At 37.1% G+C, this 20,460-nt stretch overlaps 1 protein-coding gene across 2 annotated transcripts in view; it reads left to right on the forward strand.

The window, feature by feature from the left end:
* The window catches only part of DLG2 (discs large MAGUK scaffold protein 2), a 597,632-nt gene that overhangs the window by 525,920 nt on the left and 51,252 nt on the right, over positions 1-20,460 (forward strand). For both annotated transcript variants that reach the window (XM_026034918.1, XM_026034917.1), the window contains one exon: positions 19,858-20,034. In XM_026034918.1, coding sequence (XP_025890703.1) covers positions 19,858-20,034 — 177 coding nt within the window. The remainder of the gene's footprint in view (positions 1-19,857; positions 20,035-20,460) is intronic.

Raw genomic sequence — 20,460 nt, forward strand, 5'->3', positions numbered from 1 at the left:
GTAGTATGTTCGGTGTGTCTGTATCTCATCAACAAAATGTGATTTCTAAAAATATGTTATGTACTGTGGCACAAACCTTTGGGTATAATTGCATAGTCAGATAATTTAGCAGCCCAGTTCCCACCCAGAAACTTAACTGTTCACATGGTACTATTATATTACCCCTAAGCTCTCTCTTGGAGCAAATTAGGCTAGTTCTTTTCAACACTAAACATGGAAATGTTGCTTTTTGGACTGGTCAATCTATAGRTTTCTCTGGACTATATGGATATCACAGCTGTGGTTGCTGTTGTGTAACAATCTTGAAAAACTGTCCCAGCAGGCTCTAATTCTCACAGAATCCCATACTCCATCACGCCACTTGCTCAGGGCATGCAACTATTTTTCTGGTATCGTACTATCAAACATAGTCTGCTAGGCTATGACATACTGTAGGCTGTGACATACTACCCAACATCTCCTGTTCAGTCTCTGTCTTGCAAGGGCCAGTTTCATGGAATTGGCAATGCAGACACACTTTTTTTTTTTTTCCTAGTCTTCTCTGTAAAATTTTGCAGACATTGCAATAGATCTCTCAGCTGTTACTTTAAAATACTGATAAGTAGGATATTGCTACTCCTGGGTACCATCATTACAGACCCTTGTTACTGTTTTGTATCAGTTAGAAGTTACTCATTTCATATTTCACCCTGTCAGTCATTTAACAAAACAAGAACAAAAATATCTTCAGGGAAGATGTGGCATCTTCTTTCTCCAAGGCATTTCTTCCCATGAACATGATGATGATATTTGTCTTATTTATGTTATTAGGAGGTGTAAACATAGAAAAACATTCCTTAAAATATTCCTTCAGATGTTGCTGCTTCAACATCTATTTAACATCTAATTTAACATCATTTATTTTTCCTGCTAATGCTAATGATTACTTTGGCTAATGAGATTCTAGAAACAGTTTTCAGGAAATTACTTTTCTACTCGTATCTTTCCCCAAAGGCAGAAGGATCTAGATTTGTAGTGGGACATTCTCATTAAAGTGAAGAATACTTGGATTCATTGMAGGAAGAAATATGGAGCTAAATGAGGATGTTAAATTTATTCAACTGTTTGGTTAAAACCTAATATTACTATGCTATATTAGAAGCATATGTATTCACTAGCTTGCAAATATGAACTTATAAATTTGGCCTTTTAATTACTGTATGCTGTAAATAATGGAACATTGGAAGTCTATTAAAAGTTTATAATTTTTCATGAAAATCATGACTCAGTCAATAAAACGTGCTACAGAAAGATCTTTCAGTTTCCTTTCGTCTCTGATGTGTTTTCAGTCTTTGCGGTGAATGTAATCATGCATTGATACTCAATGTTGTAAAACCAAAGATTCCTGAAAACAATACTCTATAAATTGATTTAAATTTTTATGGTTTAAAACCCTTAAAAACTATGCCAGGAATTTTAAACAAGAGTGAAATGCCAATAAAGATTGAATTCAAAAGTGAAGTTTTTTTGTCAGAGAGAAATATTTTGATACTAATATAAAAATAATGACATCCAGTTCTAACTAGTGCTTTGCATATCTAAMCCTCAGTGCTTTCTATGAAGGAAGGAATAGGTGAAAAAATACAGATATGAACAACAACAYGCATAGCCTGAAGAAAACTGCAGATCCTGAGTTGATACCAGCTCTGGGAGTCTCACTCCAGTGTGCTCCCTGTCAGAGCCTGAATGTCATATGCCCAAATAGAGTTGTCCTTAATTGGTTCCCACATCTACGCCAGGACAAAAAGAAAAAATTGGCCTTCAGGCAGATTAAACACAAGCCAGAAGATTACAGATYGAACAGTAGTATAGAGTGAATATATCAAGGCAGACCAGATGCCAAATGTGATTGGACCAAAGGTCCTTCCCACCTGTTATGTATATCTAACAGCATCTGGTGGTAGATGCTCTGAGAGACACTACAAAAACATGATAATAACAGAGTGATACTTTCATTTACAGGCAGAACAAACTGCTTCTTGAAAAGCAGTGATGGGTTCTTTCATTTTTGAAGGATCATTTTTAGGACCATTTAAGCCTCTGGTCTTCACAACATCCACTGTTATCCAGTATATAATCTGCAGTAGATTAAATTCCTCTCTTTCTCATATTGTGAGAACAATGAATTGTTGTCTATTCTTCCCTTCTCTGAAATTCATAATTTTACTAACTACAGGCATATTCTCTTCTTGATCACCTTTATGAAAGCCAACCAGACCTAGTCTAGATAAGTTATCTCTGTAAGATGAATCCTAATTGTTCTCTCTGCTTCTTCTGAGCCTTTCCCAGTTCTTTGCTGGGATAAGGGGAGCAGATAGCGCATAGCACAAACATATGTGTCTATGTAACATGACATAATAACAAAGATTTTTGTTAGTTTGTTTACTCATCTCTAATATTTTGAGAAGCATATTTCCTTTTGCCCTACTGCCATGCATAGAATTCATGTTTTCCTAGAACTGTATATGCAGATTTCTTCTTTGGAGAGTGACTGCTTAGCTAGTATGAATCTGTGTCTACATATAGCAAGGACAGATAATTCTCATACCTCACTTCAGATTTATTGACATTGAATTTCTTCAAGTACTTTATCATTCATGTACTCGAARTTGTGAAACTGTTTTTCAGCGCTCCTCAGTCAGTCGTTGGTTTTGCTACCATTGATAGTTCAAATGTCCTCAATAAATATTGTCACCACATTTTTCACCACCTTTTCTAGATCACTTAAAGAAATATCCCACTGTGAAAATGGAACATTGTTCATTAACATTTGTTTTCTATCTTTTGTTAAYACTTGTTTTCTATCTTTTAAACATTTATTAATCCTTCCATACTAGACAATCATATCTTACATCTTTTATAAGTTTTGTTAAGAAACTCTCTCATAAACTCTTTGGAAATCCAAGTGCACTGTCAGCTGCATATCCTTAATCCATGAGTTTACTGTTCTTCCATAGAGCTTGAATAAATTTATTTATTTGTCTTCCTATTTTCATGAACTTTTGAGTCTGTAGTCATCTATCTGTTTCTGATAATTTATTACCATTAATTTTATTGGTTTGTTATTCAACCTTTTKTACTGATAAATCAAATGCTGACAGCTCCATTGATTAGACAAGTTTTAAAGGCTTCRCTGTGGGTTCATCCTTAAAATCATTGTGGATTTGACTGTAAATAATTCATTTAGCTTTATTGCTTTGGCCTTTTCTGTCCTTAGCTTTCTTATTACACCCCAATGCCCTGTGTAATTGGCATTTAGTATTTGAACGCTGCACAATCCGTACTGAAGTTATCYTCACAAATCTCCTTCAAGGCAGGAAAATGTCATCCACCCTTGTTTTACAGGGACAGAGGCCAGGGCCTGGAGATGGGAGTTTGCCAAAGGGTGTTGACTAATGAAATATTTGGATTACAGTTCCTCAAAACTGTGTCTCTAGTTTTAAAAGCAGAATTCACAAGGGCTGATCCCCATGCATGAAATGCATCGTTGTGGAGTGAGGACAGGAATCAAGTTTGTATTCATGGCAGCAAATGTGTTGGTTGTTGGGACCGCCAAGGTAGTCAGCTGGTAAAGCTGAAAAGGAAGAAATGCATCTGAACCTCTTGCTCCTGTTGGATTCTTTGAGGGTTCAGGACTAAGAAGTGTTGGAAACTACAGCTTGGAGCCAGAAAGTGCTCCCTGCAGCTGGCTGTGTTTTGATGCCTACCTCCTGATCTAGTTAGAGGTAATAAGTACCCCCCCGTACCTTGAGGCTAGTATGATATGAACTGCCCATGGGCATATGGAAGCRTGAAAAAATAATTCTGAAAATACTGCCCAAAGACCAGGATGTCTTCCTATGGTTTTCCAGTCTTGGATCTGAAAGGATTTGAAGGGACACATCCTTTTCCCCACCTCTGCCATCTGTCTCTGCAAAATCCAAGCATCTACTTGTGTCTGAATAAAGTAAGAGGGCCTGGACTTAAGCACAGGCTCACACTGGAGATTAGCTGATAGCACAGACATCGCCGTGGCACGTGGATAGGAGATGCCACAGCCTTGCATAAAGAGAGGAACATTAATAAAAGCCATCAATACAAGTCAAGAAAATGAAAAAAAATCAACCCATCCTGCCAAAGGTTAGTAATACAATGAGACTGAAAAATTACCAGCAGCAAATTATTGCTACAGCTGCAGGAGATAACGTGATTAGCACAGTAAGCCTTGCTATGTAAGACAGTTTAGAAGGTTATTTGAAGCTATTTCTCAGTCAACAGTATTTTCCCATGTATATTGCTTAATAAATGCCTTTTTAATAAAGGAGATAGTGCTTATTTAAAGAAAAGAATGAGAAGGTCTTAACTTTCTTGGTCTTAACTTTAAATAAGGATTTTAAGATACAAATTTGAAACCTTGGAAACTAAATTATGTCTAACATAGTCTGTGACATTTTATTTCCATTGATATTTATTCCATTATATTGCATCTAGTAGCGACTTGCCCGTTTATACAGAAAAAAATGAAGTTACAATACAAGCTCATTCTAGTTAGTATCTTTCTATTAACTTGTTTTGCTCTGAAGACATAAATGTTAGAATTGTAGTAATATAGGACCGCTGTGGAAGGGAAAAATTTCAGATGTTACTAGAGAAATAGTTATTTCTTTATTTGATGGAAAATACTGAGATAATGAGACAGAGACAGAAAGAACACTATAAAAAAGATGTCATTCATACTGACAAGTCATAAAAACCAAATGCATTTTGATACTGTAAGACCAGAGAGAGGAAAGATCTGGTATAAGAGAAATGTCTAGATGTTGATTAAATAAAATGATTTAAGGGTAACATATTTGGAAATCAGATACTATAGTGTGATCAGTCTGCATCATTAAGACAGATATAGAAAGATGGTTTGAAACTCCTATTTACACTATTTATTGCTGTTTAATGCAAGCCAGTCCTTTTATATGGTATCCTAATTTTCAGGCTGCTAAAATAATTCTAACACAACAAACAAATCCCATGATTAAGGAGATGCCATGTGGCTACAGTCAAAACTTTTCTGATGTAGCATTGGAGTTGAGGCAAACACAGACACTTAGCAGCTCCATCAGACGCCTCTCCCAGCTCCTCGAAGTGTCTGATGGTCTGCGGCTGCCCAGAGCAAGGGACCTTCTTGCCAAGTGTYCTGTCTCTGACAGTGATTAGTAGCAGATCTTTAGGGGACATATAGGAACAGGGCACATAGGGTGAGTGCCTATCCCTGCTGTACACCAGTTTTCTCCAAAGAGAGTGTCCTTAATCAGCCCTGAAATCACTCATTAAATTGTACTGCTGTTTTCATGTTTGAAGCGAAAAATAAAAAAAAATATGCAAATGAAGCTGTTAAGTAATAAAGGAGTCTAAGAATTGGTTAGGGCAAAAAAATCTTCTTGATGAGTGTTTCCAATAATTTTATTCCYGTGATGTACAAGAAAATTCTCTCTGCAGTAATACAAAGTTGTCTTCTTGCTTACTTGTTTTATCTTGGCTCCCTGAGATGTCAAAAGTATAATAATAACAATAATAACAGTTATAACAATAATAATAATAATAATTTGGGGTCTCTATTCCATTGTTCTGTAAAATTCAACTCAATGGCACAGATTTTCTAGAAGCAAACACTACATGACAGTGTAACTTACACTACAGGCTCTTCTGACAAATGTGTAGGTTCAATAGATGCCAACTTCTACTGAAATCACAGAAATTTCACCCCGTATAAACGTAATTASCTAAACTGACCTATAAATGGAACTGATATGGCCACTTTACCTTAGTCTCTGGTAAGGTCCTCTTCCTCTCATACTAGCATTTACTTTTTACAGAGGACTAGGACATCAGATTAGATACTTTTATCAACCAAATTTTCTCATTTTGCTTTAAAGCTCTCAGTTCTTCCCCTTCCCATAAGTACCTAGCTCTCTCTGTTATGCTGGAGAGAATTTAGACTTCTTTGTCATTGAGCCCCTGCAGTGTAAAAGTCAGTTATTTTCCCAAAATCTGAAAAGAAGCCTTCTGCACCATGAGCCCAAAGTCACAATACACACAGGTGGCTGAGCTAGCAGACACACAGCAGTTCCTTAAATCAATACAGTCCAAGCCGATCAGTAGCTATAGTGCTTTTAAGATTGAATTAGTACCAGTACATGGTTCTGGAAGAAACCACCTAGACTCATATRTAGCATGGGCATCTCTATACAATCCTTGGTTGCATCGACATAGCTAGACATAGTTATGCATAGGCCTAGCTTGTCATAGCTAGAGAAATCTGGACCAGATCAAGAAAATTTAAAGCAATAGAAAAGAGAATTATTTTTACCCACAGCAGAAAATGCTTTCTCTCAGGCACTGAAGTCTGACTGTATGCTAAAAATGAACATATTTATGTGCCTAAAAATGATAAATATAATCTGTGACAAACTACTGTCTCTTGTTATTTCACATTCAAGGCTCTCTGAATAGACAGAAGCATAAAATAATTTAGCTTGGAGGACACTAGCCTGAGGTTATATGGCCTAACCTCCACTAAAATCAGGGTCAATTTCAAAGTTATGTTAGATTGCTCAGGACCTCATCCATCTGAATTTCCAGTACCTCCCAGGATGGATACTGCATAGTCACTTTGTACGACCTACATGAATACTCACCACCCTCACAGTGAGACTTTGCCATCTTTCACCCAGTCAGAGCAACACCACTAATGAGGAGCTGATTCCTAAATAATGCAAAGGAGAACGTGATCCCATGCAGTTCCTTAGATCCGCAGTGTCAGCTGCAAAAGGGACTGACGGCAGGGACTCGTTTCTCAGAAAAGTTCTCGTGAAGTTTTCTATGGATTCCTTTATTGARAGTTCCTACACAGGAACTTCTCTGTTCTGCAATCTCCAGAGTGTCCTGTCTTTATGAAGACTTTCCACCTGTCAAAGTACCTCATGAATTGAGGAATCTTTATGATCAGATATGAAGAATAYAGCACACAAAGTCATGCTTGTTAAAGTGATCCCCTGCACAACTTTCCCAGCTACAAAACTTTAGTCTTCTAGAAGGCGGTATTCCATGGTTTTAAAAAATGGAGGCAGGATGTCAGCATATCCCATGCAAGAGTTATTGTTCATTGGTAGTTATGGAAGCCATAACCTAGATTTTCATCTTTTCCGTCTCAGTCTTGTATTTTCTGCACACACAAATCAAACACTAATGTGCATCACATTCCAGCTTCATGACATGATCACCTGGCTCAGGTTTAGGAAAAAAGTATTAGTATATGTGGTTTAAAACTAACTTTTATATCCTGAAATGTCATTTTTAATGACATTTAATAACATAGCCAAAGTTAATTACTAAATGGAAGTATGGGTTAGTAATAAACCTCTTTTCTACGGGGCAGAAGAATGACTTAAACTCTGTGTAACCTTACGCTTGTGTAGGTAGAAACTTTTTTATGGCAAAGAAGGAAGAAGGGCACAATGCTTCTTCCAAAATATTTCTTTTTATCTGTCTATTGCCACTATCCTAGTTTGAAATGAAGATATTAATAGGAAATTTCCCATCTCTGTTTCTTAGTGTCCTAAGACACTAAGAGTGCATGAGGAGAGAGCATACTAGAGAAAGCAGAGAAAAAAGAGTTTGGATTGTGCAGATCGGGAAGCCGGCAGATGGTGAATGAGGTTGAGTTTAAAAACATACAAAGTAATTAACATGATAGAAAGAAGTCTGTTTAGAAAACATGTGATTAATGAGGCCTTTATGAAGTGTATGGAATACTGAAAGATGCAAGACATGAGGAAATGTTACTATGGACAAAACCATCCTAACTCAGCAGAAAAAAACAGCTTCTCCTAGCACCATGTAAGAGTAGCACCATGTAAGAGTAAGGAAGCAAAGAGATTCTCTTCTGCACGAGTCCCTCATCTTGATTGGAATCTGAGCAGCTTAAAGCAAATTCTGTCAATGTTAAAGCTGCTTAGGGTAACGTTTTCAAAGCAACTTAGAAATTCAAAGCCTAATCTTTTTTGAAAGTCCACAAAACCTATACTCTTATGTGCTTAATTTACCTTTGGAAATGGAATGCAGGAACTTCTGATGTTACCTTTGATCCTGCTGTCTTTTGACTGCTTGAAAGCCGAGGGAAAAGTGCATGCAGATAATGTGATGGTGGAATGATTAGCTGCATGCAGATGAACATAGAAGGTACCATAGCATTTTGTAGGGCAGAAACTAAGAAGTTTAACATCACCCTTTTGCAACTTTGCTTAATGAATATATTAACATACATATTACTGCTGTTAAATATTTTTGGTAATAGTGATTTAACAGCAGGTTTTCTTCAAAGTGTGTCTCCAAAGCGGATTGATAACCTTGCACTGAGTACAACTGCCAAATCCAACCAATAAAAAGAAAAAAATGATCACAAGATTTGGACATTCAAGAGGTGACACCCAAAGCTCTTATTTTTATTTGCCCTTATTGCTTGTTTCTCCTTCTGGGTATGCTGGCATTTCATTCTCAAGTGTTTCTCTATGAGAAGAAGACTAATAAAAACTGAGCTTTTAAAGTGTATACTTGACTTCAAGAGAAGGAGCTTTAAGGAAATTCTCATCTACCAGGAAAACTGCCAACCTGATCATAAAATAAAATTCAGCAGGACAGAGCTGATTTTGACAGGTAAGGGAAGGCAGATAACAGCTCAAGGAATCCCTGCAATGGGTTAAGCGAACAGCATGTCCCTTCCACCCACTGCTGCTTTTTCAGACAGACTGTCTCTCTTATTTACATTACAGTTCAGATTTCATCTTAGTTCAGCTCAGGCCTTCTGCCTTGCTCTGTGTCTCCTGATCTCTATGAAGTTTCACCTCGTAAATCTGAAGCCTTTAGAGATTTCATGTTTTGCGTCATGGACTGAGATTTCTATAGGGATGTTCTGCCTTCGTGCCATAAAAAAATACAGCTTTAGACTTTGATAGTGCTTACATCTTTGTAAATCGCTCTTTTCAAAATGAGATAAATAGAGGCAAAACCAACAACTTACTGCTTTGCTTCGTGTTGAAGTCAGTGTGCTAAAACACRAAGGACTTGCTCTATCAAAAACCTCCCACTGACTGAGAAAACTATTAATGAGCTATTAATGAGCTCCTCCAGTTCTGGCCTAGAGAAAAAAGGATTTTATGATATCTCAGATAGCTGCATCCAGCAGAGTTTATGGATTTAGTACATTTCTGCACATTCTACAGGATAGTTAATTTCCATAATAATTTCCATATCCAATTTTACAATTCCATGGTGTAGTTCCCATATGCTTGTAACTATTATTGTTATATTATAATAAACACATAATAAATGCATAAATAAAAAATATAATTATTATGCTGTAATCATGTTATTATATTGTTATTTTTTAATATTATTTCTCATTATATCAGGAGAWTCTAATCTCCCTACTCAATAGTAATGTAAATTCAACTTCTGACTTTTTTTCATTGTTAAAGAACATTCAAGACAGAAATCATTTTTGAGAAGGAGCTGTTGCAATAAATATCTTGGCTTTTCCAGAATGCCCTCTCACTRAAGCCAAAGCAGACAATGTTTTGTCTTGTTAAAATTTTCGCCTAGTTTTGCCTGTTGACAATTCTTTTAATTATCTGAAGTATAATTGTATTTTTCAAAAGCCATTTCTAAATATTGCAATGTATAAATAGATTTATTATGATATGAATGAAAGAGCRCTTCCATTCTAGAAAATTCTGGAGACTTACCTGCGTCTAGTAGTTCTTGCACAGAAATCAATAAGAATATTCTGGTTGACCGTGCTCCACTATCACATGCTGATTCCTGTAAAAAAGAATTAATATTCCATTTCTTGACACAATCCTGAATTTTGACTGATGGGGTGTTTTTCCATACTAGGATCATTGTGCTTAGTCCATCTCTTACTGTTGTCATTATATCCATTATGTTCAAATTATAAAAATAATAATTGTACAAGAGCTTTTCGTAGGAAATTTTTCTCTTATTGTAGTTCTCCCAGTCTCTAATATCCTTGTCCAGAAAAACAAAGAAGCCATCATATATCTAGTTGGTAGCAATAATTATGTTATCAGTGGGGCTGCTTCCTGAGTTGAAAATTTCCTTTTGATTATAATAACCCAATGGAAGCACAAAGAATTCTGTGGCAGCCCAGCCACARAGTGATTTTAAAAGGTGCTAACTTCTACTAGTTAATGATTAGGTCAGAGAAAAAGCAATTGCAAGCTACAGGATATCTGAGACAACCACCTAATGAAAAATGATCACCTGAAGCAGATTCTTGAGAGCTACTGTAAACAATTTATTTTWAAAATTAAAATTTATTACTCTTTTGAAATGTGTTCTTTATAATGAAGACATTTGGGAGTATCAGGGGTGATGGAGTCACATGTACTGCTACACATGGAGCCACAATATTACCTTTCCATCTCATTGCCACCAAAAGAAACATTCATTTTACTTTCCCTGGGGAAAAAAAAATCTCTAAATGAATATTTTCAGAGAGTAGAAAAGTTGATATTTCTTTCAAAATGAGAATCAAAGGATAACTCTTTGGCTCCTTTGTCAAACTGTGCAACTGTAATTTCTGTAATTTGAGGTGGATTACCCAGTAAAGTATCCCTGATCTGACATCCAGTCACTTTTCCTTTCCTTTTTGGATAGGAATAATCTCAAATGTCACAGCACAGGAATGTCAGCTGAGAAGCTATTTCCTCAGAAATCAGATATTCAGTCAAACAAAAACATTAACCAGAGAAAGAAAAAAAAAAGGTCTGGAGTCTGGTTAGGAGAAAAAAAAAATCCCCAAATGAATTTGCAAATTTCACGTCATTTTGATGCATAATCCACAGACCAGACCAAGTTCATTTGAAAATGATCCCACATCTTTGTAATAAACCCTTTCAACAAACCTGACTTAAGTTTCCAGCTTGTTGTGCAACTCCAGACCCATTCATAAATTTCCTGAAATTACTTATTCTAATGTTTGCTTCTTTCACTGTGTTAAAACATGATTATTAACAGTCCTTCCCRGGAAAATGGAAAGCCCAATTAAACTTTTGCATAAGATCTAGGAACTTAGAATCACCTGTTGAAAGCCAGTTTTAATGTAAAGTGGAAGCATCCCTAGGAGTCTATCAGCAAGGCAAAATTAAAAACACTCCTGAATCAAGATCTTCATATATTCTCTCAAGTTTTTCAAAATACTTAAATCTAAATCTATCATGACATCATGACATTTTACGTAGTGTTGTGCTCCAGTGCAATATGTTATCTCCCAGTTTTAAAGCAAACCTCAAAGCTGCAAATCCGAAATATGTTGAATGCAATGCAAGAGAATTTAAATGCTGCTTTGTTTGTCATAAATGCAACCATCAAGCAGTTTTTCCCTAGTCAAGATATTAGTGGAAAGTATCAAGGCACAAACTTACATCTTGAGACCAGTTGCAGATTTTTGGAACCCAAAGGAGTCCTTTCATGCCCTATAAAATCCTAATGAAATGCAAGAAGCAGGTGCACCCATCAGCAAATGAATTCCCCCCAAGGAATCCCTAAAAGGGAAGACAAGTGCTCAATTTTTAGGGCCACCTCTCAAATCATACTGGAAGAGATAAAAATACAGAGGAGCCTGGGGGTAATATATATTATGTCCATGCTCATGGATAGAAGGCTAAAGCTATCAGTCCTTCCTCATTTTGCCCTGTGATCTATGCAGTATGGCCTAGAGGAACAGCATAGAACAACACTTTGAATCCACTTTCCTCATTCAATCTGCAGCTACCAACACATAGACAATTTGACTATACGTAAGACAGATATATCTACAGATAGTGACTTATTTTGAAAATGCTGATCTAAGTTTTTTTTCTGGAAAAATAAAACCAATCCCTTTCCTGCAGAGAATGAGCACTTGCTAAAGAGCCAAGTGAGCCTATCAGCACTGTAAGCATCGATTCCTGAGAACTGGTATTCAGGATCGTTGTGGTATCTATCAAATGAACAAAATATTCCCCAAGATCGCTTGCTAGTCCTCTTTCCCATTGCACATTCCATTAAGAAAATATCATAGAATCATAGAATCATAGAATGTCGAAGGTTGGAAGGGACCTCAGAGGTCATCGAGTCCAACCAAGGTTGGAAGGGACCTCAGAGGTCATCGAGTCCAACCCCCCTGCTCACGCAGGGTCACCTAGAGCACGTGGCACAGAGCTGCATCCAAGCGGGTTTTAAAGATCTCCAAAGAAGGAGACTCCACAACCTCTCTGGGCAGCCTGTTCCAGTGCTTTGTCACCCGCACAGTGAAGAAATGCTTCCTTAAGTTCCTGTGGAACTTCCGATGCTTCAGTTTGAAGCCATTTCCTCTAGTCCTATCMCTGTCCACCACTGAAAAGAGGCCRCCCCCCTCCTCCTCACTGCCTCCCTTGAGGTATTTACACACGCCGATCAGGTCCCCCCTCAGCCTCCTCTTCTCCAGGCTGAACAGACCCAGCTCTCTCAGCCTTTGCTCATAGGGCAGATGTTCCAGGCTCCTGATCATCCTGGTAGCCCTGCGCTGGACTCTCTCCAGCAGCTCCACATCCCTCTTGTACTGGGGAGCCCAGAACTGGATGCAGTACTCCAGATGTGACCTCACCAGGGCTGAGTAGAGTTCCCTTCTTTTCGGGAAATCTTTCTGGAACGAATGCTGCTGCCTCCAGTCATCTCTTCATTGAAGTCCACGGCAGATCTCTCTGCCAAATTCCCACTGTGCACAAAATAATAGAGAATGACTTGGACTGAATGGAGAAATTRCTGAGTGAAATAAAGAAATAATACGGTAGCAAAGAGGATAGGCTTGGTTGCAAATATGCTTATGGGATTTGGTGTCAAACTAAGACATTCTTACAAATGCAAGTTGATTCCTGGCTTTCTTGTGATTTTCAGTTACTCTATGTTTCAACCATGCAAATGTAAAAACATGGGTTAGATTGAAATTTTTAACTCCAGTGAGGGACTTCTGTAATTTTCTTTGTGCTTGATGTGGAATTTTATCTGCTTTTATGTGGATAGATGTAGACATAATTCCTTGTCCTGAAAATGGAGTCCTTTAGGACATAGATTTCCACTCATTCAGAGCCTTAATATTAATGAGTTTGCAGTCTCCTTATGCAGTTCTTTTTACTTATTTGTCTATTTCTTTCTGATGTCTGCAAAAGCCTCTTTCACTAAAGRTCTGACCCAGCATCTACCAAATGCATAGAAAGAAATTCTTGCTTTCCTTGGCTTTTGTTAAGCCCCGCCTTGTGATATGCACGAAATAAAAACCTCTAAAATCAGTATTTCTCAATTCTCTGAATTATCTAGAGCTGGGATTGTGATTGGAATCTATTTCTAAATTTTATGTGAACAAATTTAAAGCAAACACACAGAAAATGCYTAAGAACCTTTTGATAGTACTTCAAGGTTTTTTAAATATTTTTTCCATCGAGGATTTSTTTTTATTACCTGCAGCAAGAATGGAAATCATATAGTTAGTGAGTAACATTGAACGAGGGCAAAAGTGAAACACAGAATCACAGAATTGTCTGTTTTATCAACTGAAAAAAAAAAAAAAAAAAGAAAAAAGTTCTTCTGAGATCTGCCTCCTGGTCCTAGCAATAGCTCTACTGGAGGTTTTACTAATAAGAGCAGACTGCGGCTGGCTTTGGGGAACCTTCTCTAATGAGTATTCTCTCTTGCACTTTCATACACTTGCAGACTTTAAAGAAAAGCTGCCCTTCCAGAAGAAACATTTGTTCTCAGAATGCTTATGAAGGCAAAATTTGTGCTGCTAACGAGCACTAATGTCAACTAATGAATGTTAAAACACAGATGTGTCTAAAGCATTAAGGTAAAGATGATGAAGCAGAGGGGAGGAGAGGAAAGGAGAAGACTGGGGAAACACTGTGAGTTGTAGATAGTGAGCCGAAACAGCTGTTTCTTTGCTAAAATTTGATTGCTGTTCAGGATAATCCTAAGGAAATGGTTCTTTGAGCAATCCGCTCCCACTCTCTCATAGGAGGTGATAATGTACGAGTCAATCRTTACTAGTGCAGGGACTGTTGACATCTTCTGTTCATGTCAGGCAGCACCTACCCCTCCTAAGGACGGAACAACCTTCGGGTATGCTGCACACACAGGACTTTCCTCTTCCACTTCCCTAGATGCAAATAAAGCTGAGAGCAGGTGAAAGTCTTTATATTGACATGCCAGCATGTGCAAGTTTAACCTTTTTAATAGCATTTTAATTGTGTTGCCATAAGTGCTTCTATCACAGCACCGCTGTGATCTCTATTGTAGTTATAGCAATGAATTACACTATTTTTTTTTCATTTGCTTCTAATGTTTTCTTCAAGCTGAGCCTGGGAGTGGGTGGAAATGCATCTATTAGTGAGAGTGCTGAAAAGACAGCTAGGAAGCTTGGGTTCTAATTCGAGCTCTGATATTGAGTTGCTGTCTAAAACCAGGCAAATCCTTAAAACTCTGCGCATTGGATTTCCCCATCTGCAAGGAGAGAAGGGGCAGGAAGGACAGATGTGGAAGAGAGGGAGAATAAGAGAATAAAACCTTGTTCCCTAATGGAGATACAATAAAGTCAGTAGCCTGAGAATCTCAGCTAAAGAAAWTTTTAAAGAGAAGGGTAATGGTGTAAATGAGGATGTAAATGGGGATATGTTGGCAGATTGCAGAAGGGTTGGGACTGTTTATAGAAGGTGAAAATCGCTCCTACTAAATGTTGTTGTCATTTCATAATTGAGTAAATGGCAGAGTGCAGGCTGGAAACTTATGTGAAAACTCCCATCAGTACCAAAAAGAAAGAAAAAACAAAAGCAATTTCAAAGCGGCAAATAAAGGTGCCACACAGCACCTTAACTCTGTCAAGCTGAGATTACTGTGCAGTGATTCGATGGCTAAAGATTTTGGTTTTGTGCAACAAACAAACAGGAGCGTTCTGCAAAATATATTGCTGTGTTGTAAATGYATTAATATCCCCTGGCCTTTCAAGAAGGTCACAGAGACGATTAAGTTACAAATGGTGTTTACAAGATCAGTCCAGAAATCTAGGTTTCTTTCTTAAATTCCCATCTTCATCGCAGACTAAGCRAGATCGCTTACTCTTCCTGAACCTTATTTTTCATTTGTAAACTGCTAGTAACAGTAACAGTCAAAGGTGCACTGCAGYAAAGAATGGTGCACGCTCATGGGCTGGAATATATAAACTGCACATTTGCTATTGCCTTTAAGCCAATATATTTTAAGCCAATTAAGCTAATATATTTTCTCCAATTTCAAACATTTATTACTTTGATTGCCAAACTAGGTCTCATTATAAATAGGAGTTTACTATGTAATTATGCTACTTACATTTCAGCCATATGGCTTAATATTTGCACTAAGTGAAAGAAGAAAAACATCCCCTTTGTAAGAGTCTTTATTGTCATATATTCCACCACATATTCGGCAGTATATGAGTGCTTGGCATCGGCCAAATTTTCACTGTAAGTTATTTTTGGGGAATCAATTTTGATGAAGTTGTGAAGTTCTTTCATATTTGATGCTTGTATAGATTCCTAAAAATATTTAAGAAGCATCCACACCCAAAAATCAAACCTGCTAGATCATTGCTGAAGTTAGCCTAGTGCAATGATCACTTCTGAAGTTCAAAATAGCCCCAGGGAAATCAGGGAAATGTTGCCTTAAATATTTGTGATATTGAGCTTATTCTAAATCCATGTTTATTAATTTTTAACAAGCAGGAAGAATTGGTCAATAAGATGGAAAAGATATTCAGCACCTAAATAGCAGTTTCACCTTCAAGCTGTGCATGTATTAAGTAGGTTTCTCCAAACTCATGCAAAAGACATGAATGGGAATTGAAGAACAAGTTTTAAATACATTAACATAAATCTGCCGCCTGCATGTGCTTTATGCCTTTGAAAATCACACCCGTCCTTATTGTTATTTTTCTAATAAAGAAAGAAAGACAGCCAAACTATTATTTTACTACATCTGTTTAATTGGTTTTCAATACGTTCTGTTTTCCTGCAAAAACAATTTGTAGCAGCAAATTGTACTTTCCTGGGTAATTCAGGGTCCTGTTTATGGCATGTGCTATCCTGAAAAAGAATGTTTCTGATGCTAGTGTGGAATGAAAGTGTCACTGTGATAGCTTTAATATAAAAATCAAATTATTTAAAGTCTTCTTAAAAATTTGCTATTTTCATAGTATTTCCAATAGATGTAATCAACTAGCAGAAAAAAAAAAAAAAAGAAAGAAAAGAAAAAAGATAATTGCTTTCATAGAGAAAGCCCAGCAGAGATTTTGATTCTGTCTTATCTGATCTCAAAGGATTAAATATGGGAGGTGAGCAGCTAACTGAGGATATAAAACAGCTAAAAGAAGAGGAACTGCTCTTTAAAATGTGCTTTTATCAATTGCTCAGGGAGAAAAAAAAAGAAGCTATGGATATCTAAGTCTGTCAGATAAGCTTCATTTGAAGGTTATTGAGATTATTATTTTTAAAAATTGCAGTAAAAGACTCAAAAAGTATCTTACAATTCAGTGCATTGAGGAACTGCCTGAGCAAGTTATGAATAAGCCAGCTTAGACATATGAAAGCATATACTCACATCAGYATGATAGGCATGATAGTTACTTTATAGGTACTTGTACTCTTACTGCACCATACTGCTTATAGAATCATAGAATTATAGAATCATTATGGTTGGAAAAGAACTTCAAGATCATCAAATACAACCGTAAAACCTTCAATGTCCTTTTCTGAGTACATAATATTCCACAAAYGTTCTTCTGCATTTAGCCTTTCCTCCAATATTGCACATAGCATGGGAAAATCTACCTAATAGGCTATCAAGCTGCAGAGGTTTGCATAGATCAAATAGAGTTGGCTAAAAGGATAACTTTTTTATTTCATCAAAGCTCTAGTGTTTGCAGGATGTAGCCTCATATCCTGTAACACTGAGACGTCCTTACCTAAATAAATGGAAGAGCAAACAAAACAACAAGAAAAATTCTTTTTCTGACTTTCATGCTTCCCCGACATTTATCAAGACGTAGTTCTAGGTAAGACAACTGAAAATGCATTCATTTTGCCTCATTTCAGTTGTATCAACAGATGCAAATGCTTCCTGTGGTTTATTTTTACATATATCTGCTTTACAGCAGGACTGAGCACAGTATTGGATGTTGTTCACTGCATAGAAAAATTGAAATGACAACATGTGAGTTTCTTAATAAATCCATAGCTTGCAATTGGACACACAGAGATTCAGAAAGTAGTTGCAATCTGAGAAGAAATGTAAAGAAGAGGTAAAGATGAGTGTGCTTAAGTCTATGGCTCAAGTCATGTTGACTTCTAAATACATGTGACAGTGAAGATCTCCATCCACTTTATAACTGGGCCTACTGCCAGCCTGTAAAACTTTACAGAGCTCACAGTGTTATCAAAGTTGTAAGCTTAAACATGGCTGTTTTATAATCTTAAACTTGGCTCTTAATTTGGAATGTTCAGGAAAGAGTATTGAAGAGTATTGAAGTTAGCTTTTGTATCATGTTCACTTACTAATGGRTAATCAACATCTGCAGTGCATACAGCCACAGATTCATTCAGTCAATAAAAAGTATGCTCAAAAATTCACTTGAATGTGGTCTATAATCTCATTTTAATTAGCATTGCAATGRTTACTCCAATCAAAGTAAGTCATTGACAAAGATTGCCATCTGCATTCATCGTTAACCTCAACTAGCACAACATTAGACTGTGGCTTTACATTAATACATGKGCTCTGGGGAGCTAATGTCAATTCAAGGACAACGAACATGCTCCTCTCCCCTTCTTTTCACCATTTAGTTTTGGAAACTCACCCTCTAGCGTAGCATTTTACAAATGCTGAGCATTTGCAGTGCCCTGCTTAAGCAATGTGACTGTCTTGCATATCCTCTGTCATTACTTTTGATACTTTTCAGCAGTTTAATTGAGCATGGCTTCGAGACTGTATAACACCTGCCCAGTATTGATCATTGCTCCCAGCTCTGTGGTTAGGATTTTGAGATGATGGTGGGCTTCCATGGCAAGACTTAACARTTATTCACTGAACTTCTAAGAGATGGCTTTGTTTAATACGGTTATTGGATCTATAAAACACAGAGCATTYGTACAAGACAATACAAGACAATACAAAGAGGATGATGTATTTTATGCCTCTTAGTACATGCACTGCAATTTCTGCAGAGATCAGATGTTGTTAATTAAGGGAAGAGAATGATGAGATACTTAGCTATCAACACACTGGATTTGTATGGTTTATCATATGCCATTATCAAAATCAGTATTTGACAAGGCAGCAGATGACCTGCTGCCATTTAGAATCTTTAAGAATGTAACTTTTTACTAAGATTAGCTAAGTTTTAAAGGATTTCCATTGCTAAGCCAATAAAAAGTTTGAAATGTTACTGGCACTCCAAGAGCATTTACCAAGAAAAGCAGAAGCTCATGGATTAGGTAAAGTTCAGAGGATTATTTACTGTCTTCATCCTCAGAGAAAGGAATTATCTGGGCTTTTCTGAAGATGTTAGTGCATGACTATAAGCTCTTTAAAAGAGGACATACTCCAAATAGTATTTTTTGTCTTTGCAAACCAGATGTTTAAAGCAGACTGAATGTTTAGACAAGCTTTTAAATTATATTGGTTGCATAGTTACTGCTCTGATAACTACTTTTTTAAGCTCTCCTTATGAGAGGTAGCCTTGGTTGTTTTAAATTTGCGCATTAAGCAGCTATAAACATTCTCTACAATCACGCTACCATGTACAACAATTAATTATATCAAATCCTTCTCACAGAAGTGTTAGCTAGTGAAGATTGCCAAGATAATATTTCTGACAATAAAAGAGTAGCAATCATTGCACATCTCTTGGGACTTTACTGGTATATTGTTTCTGTGCTTAGGATTATAATCATGCCATTTTCCCAATATGAATTTCTTGATAGGAAAATAAACATCTGTTCTTGTCAGAGATGATCTTTACATTATATTTTGTATGGGAAAAATGTTCCTGTGTATATTTTCCTGTAAGAAAGACAGATCTAGATTTTTTAGATGGAGAACTCCAATTAAGGACCAGCGCTCACACAGTCCTACTGGAATTAATGAGACCTCAGGGTGCCAAGCACAATCCTGTCCTTGCATACAGGCAGTTTTGCAGGACCTGGCTCTCAGAAATAGGGGATGTATCTTCACTGCAGGCAGGAGATGTAGGAGGAGGGCATGGGTGAGCCTGGATGAGGCTGAGTTTTAGTGTCTCGGTAGTTTGATGGCACAGAGCTCAGTATAGATGAAGATCTTTTGCAGGATCCAGACAGGATGTCTAGACTGTTAGATCACATATTGAACTTCATCTAGCCACAGCACATAAGTGTAAGAAAAGAATAATTCTCAATCAAAAGTAGCACGGTCACAGGAGAGGTTTTGGAATACCAGCTGTATTTACTAGATACTCTGAAATTGAGATTTCTCTGCAATTTTTATTTAACAGAATAGTTAATAAGGTACTTCACTTCTCTGCTCCTCTTACATACAAGCAAATATGATGAAAAATGTAACTTATAAAGATGAACTACAAAGAAAGCTTTTCAGAGAGCAAGACCTGTTCCATTTGAAAGRTGAAATAAGAATAAATGCTTCCAAGGCTGATATAATTGCCTATTTTCATGTCTTTATTTCCTTTCACAGAGCCATGTTTGACTATGACAAGAGCAAAGACAGTGGCCTGCCAAGTCAAGGACTCAGTTTCAAGTATGGAGACATCCTTCATGTTATCAACGCTTCGGACGATGAGTGGTGGCAGGCGAGGAGAGTCACTCTGGAAGGAGACAGTGAGGAGATGGGAGTTATACCCAGCAAGAGAAGGTGAGTGCAGCCTCTTCTATTTTACCTCCTTGGTTATGATATTTCAACGTTCCCACTTTATTGCAAGGACAGGAACACCAGCCTAGTGAAAAAATAAAACATTGCTCAAAGATTTGGGAGGTGTAGTATTCACCAGGAGGTTTAAAGAGCTCCAGCTATTTTACTGTACTGAAAAGACATCGGAAAGGTGACGTGATTCATATCAGAGACAGGGAGGGGGAGAGCGGGAGAGAGAGCACCAACTACTAAGGGGCTTTAGCAGAGAAAGGAATACCTGGAACCCAAGCCTGGGAATTATCTCCAGGTTAAAACAGAGTGCATGTTTTAATGTCAGGGTGATTGGCCATTGCATCAAACTGCTGAGGGCTTGATGAATGCCGTGACATTTTCAAATCAAGACTGCATGTCTTTCTTTTGAGGAAGTAA

Source organism: Nothoprocta perdicaria, unplaced genomic scaffold, assembly GCF_003342845.1.
Source record: "Nothoprocta perdicaria isolate Ctin4 unplaced genomic scaffold, notPer1 scaffold_152, whole genome shotgun sequence".
In the NCBI taxonomy this organism is placed as follows: domain Eukaryota; kingdom Metazoa; phylum Chordata; class Aves; order Tinamiformes; family Tinamidae; genus Nothoprocta; species Nothoprocta perdicaria.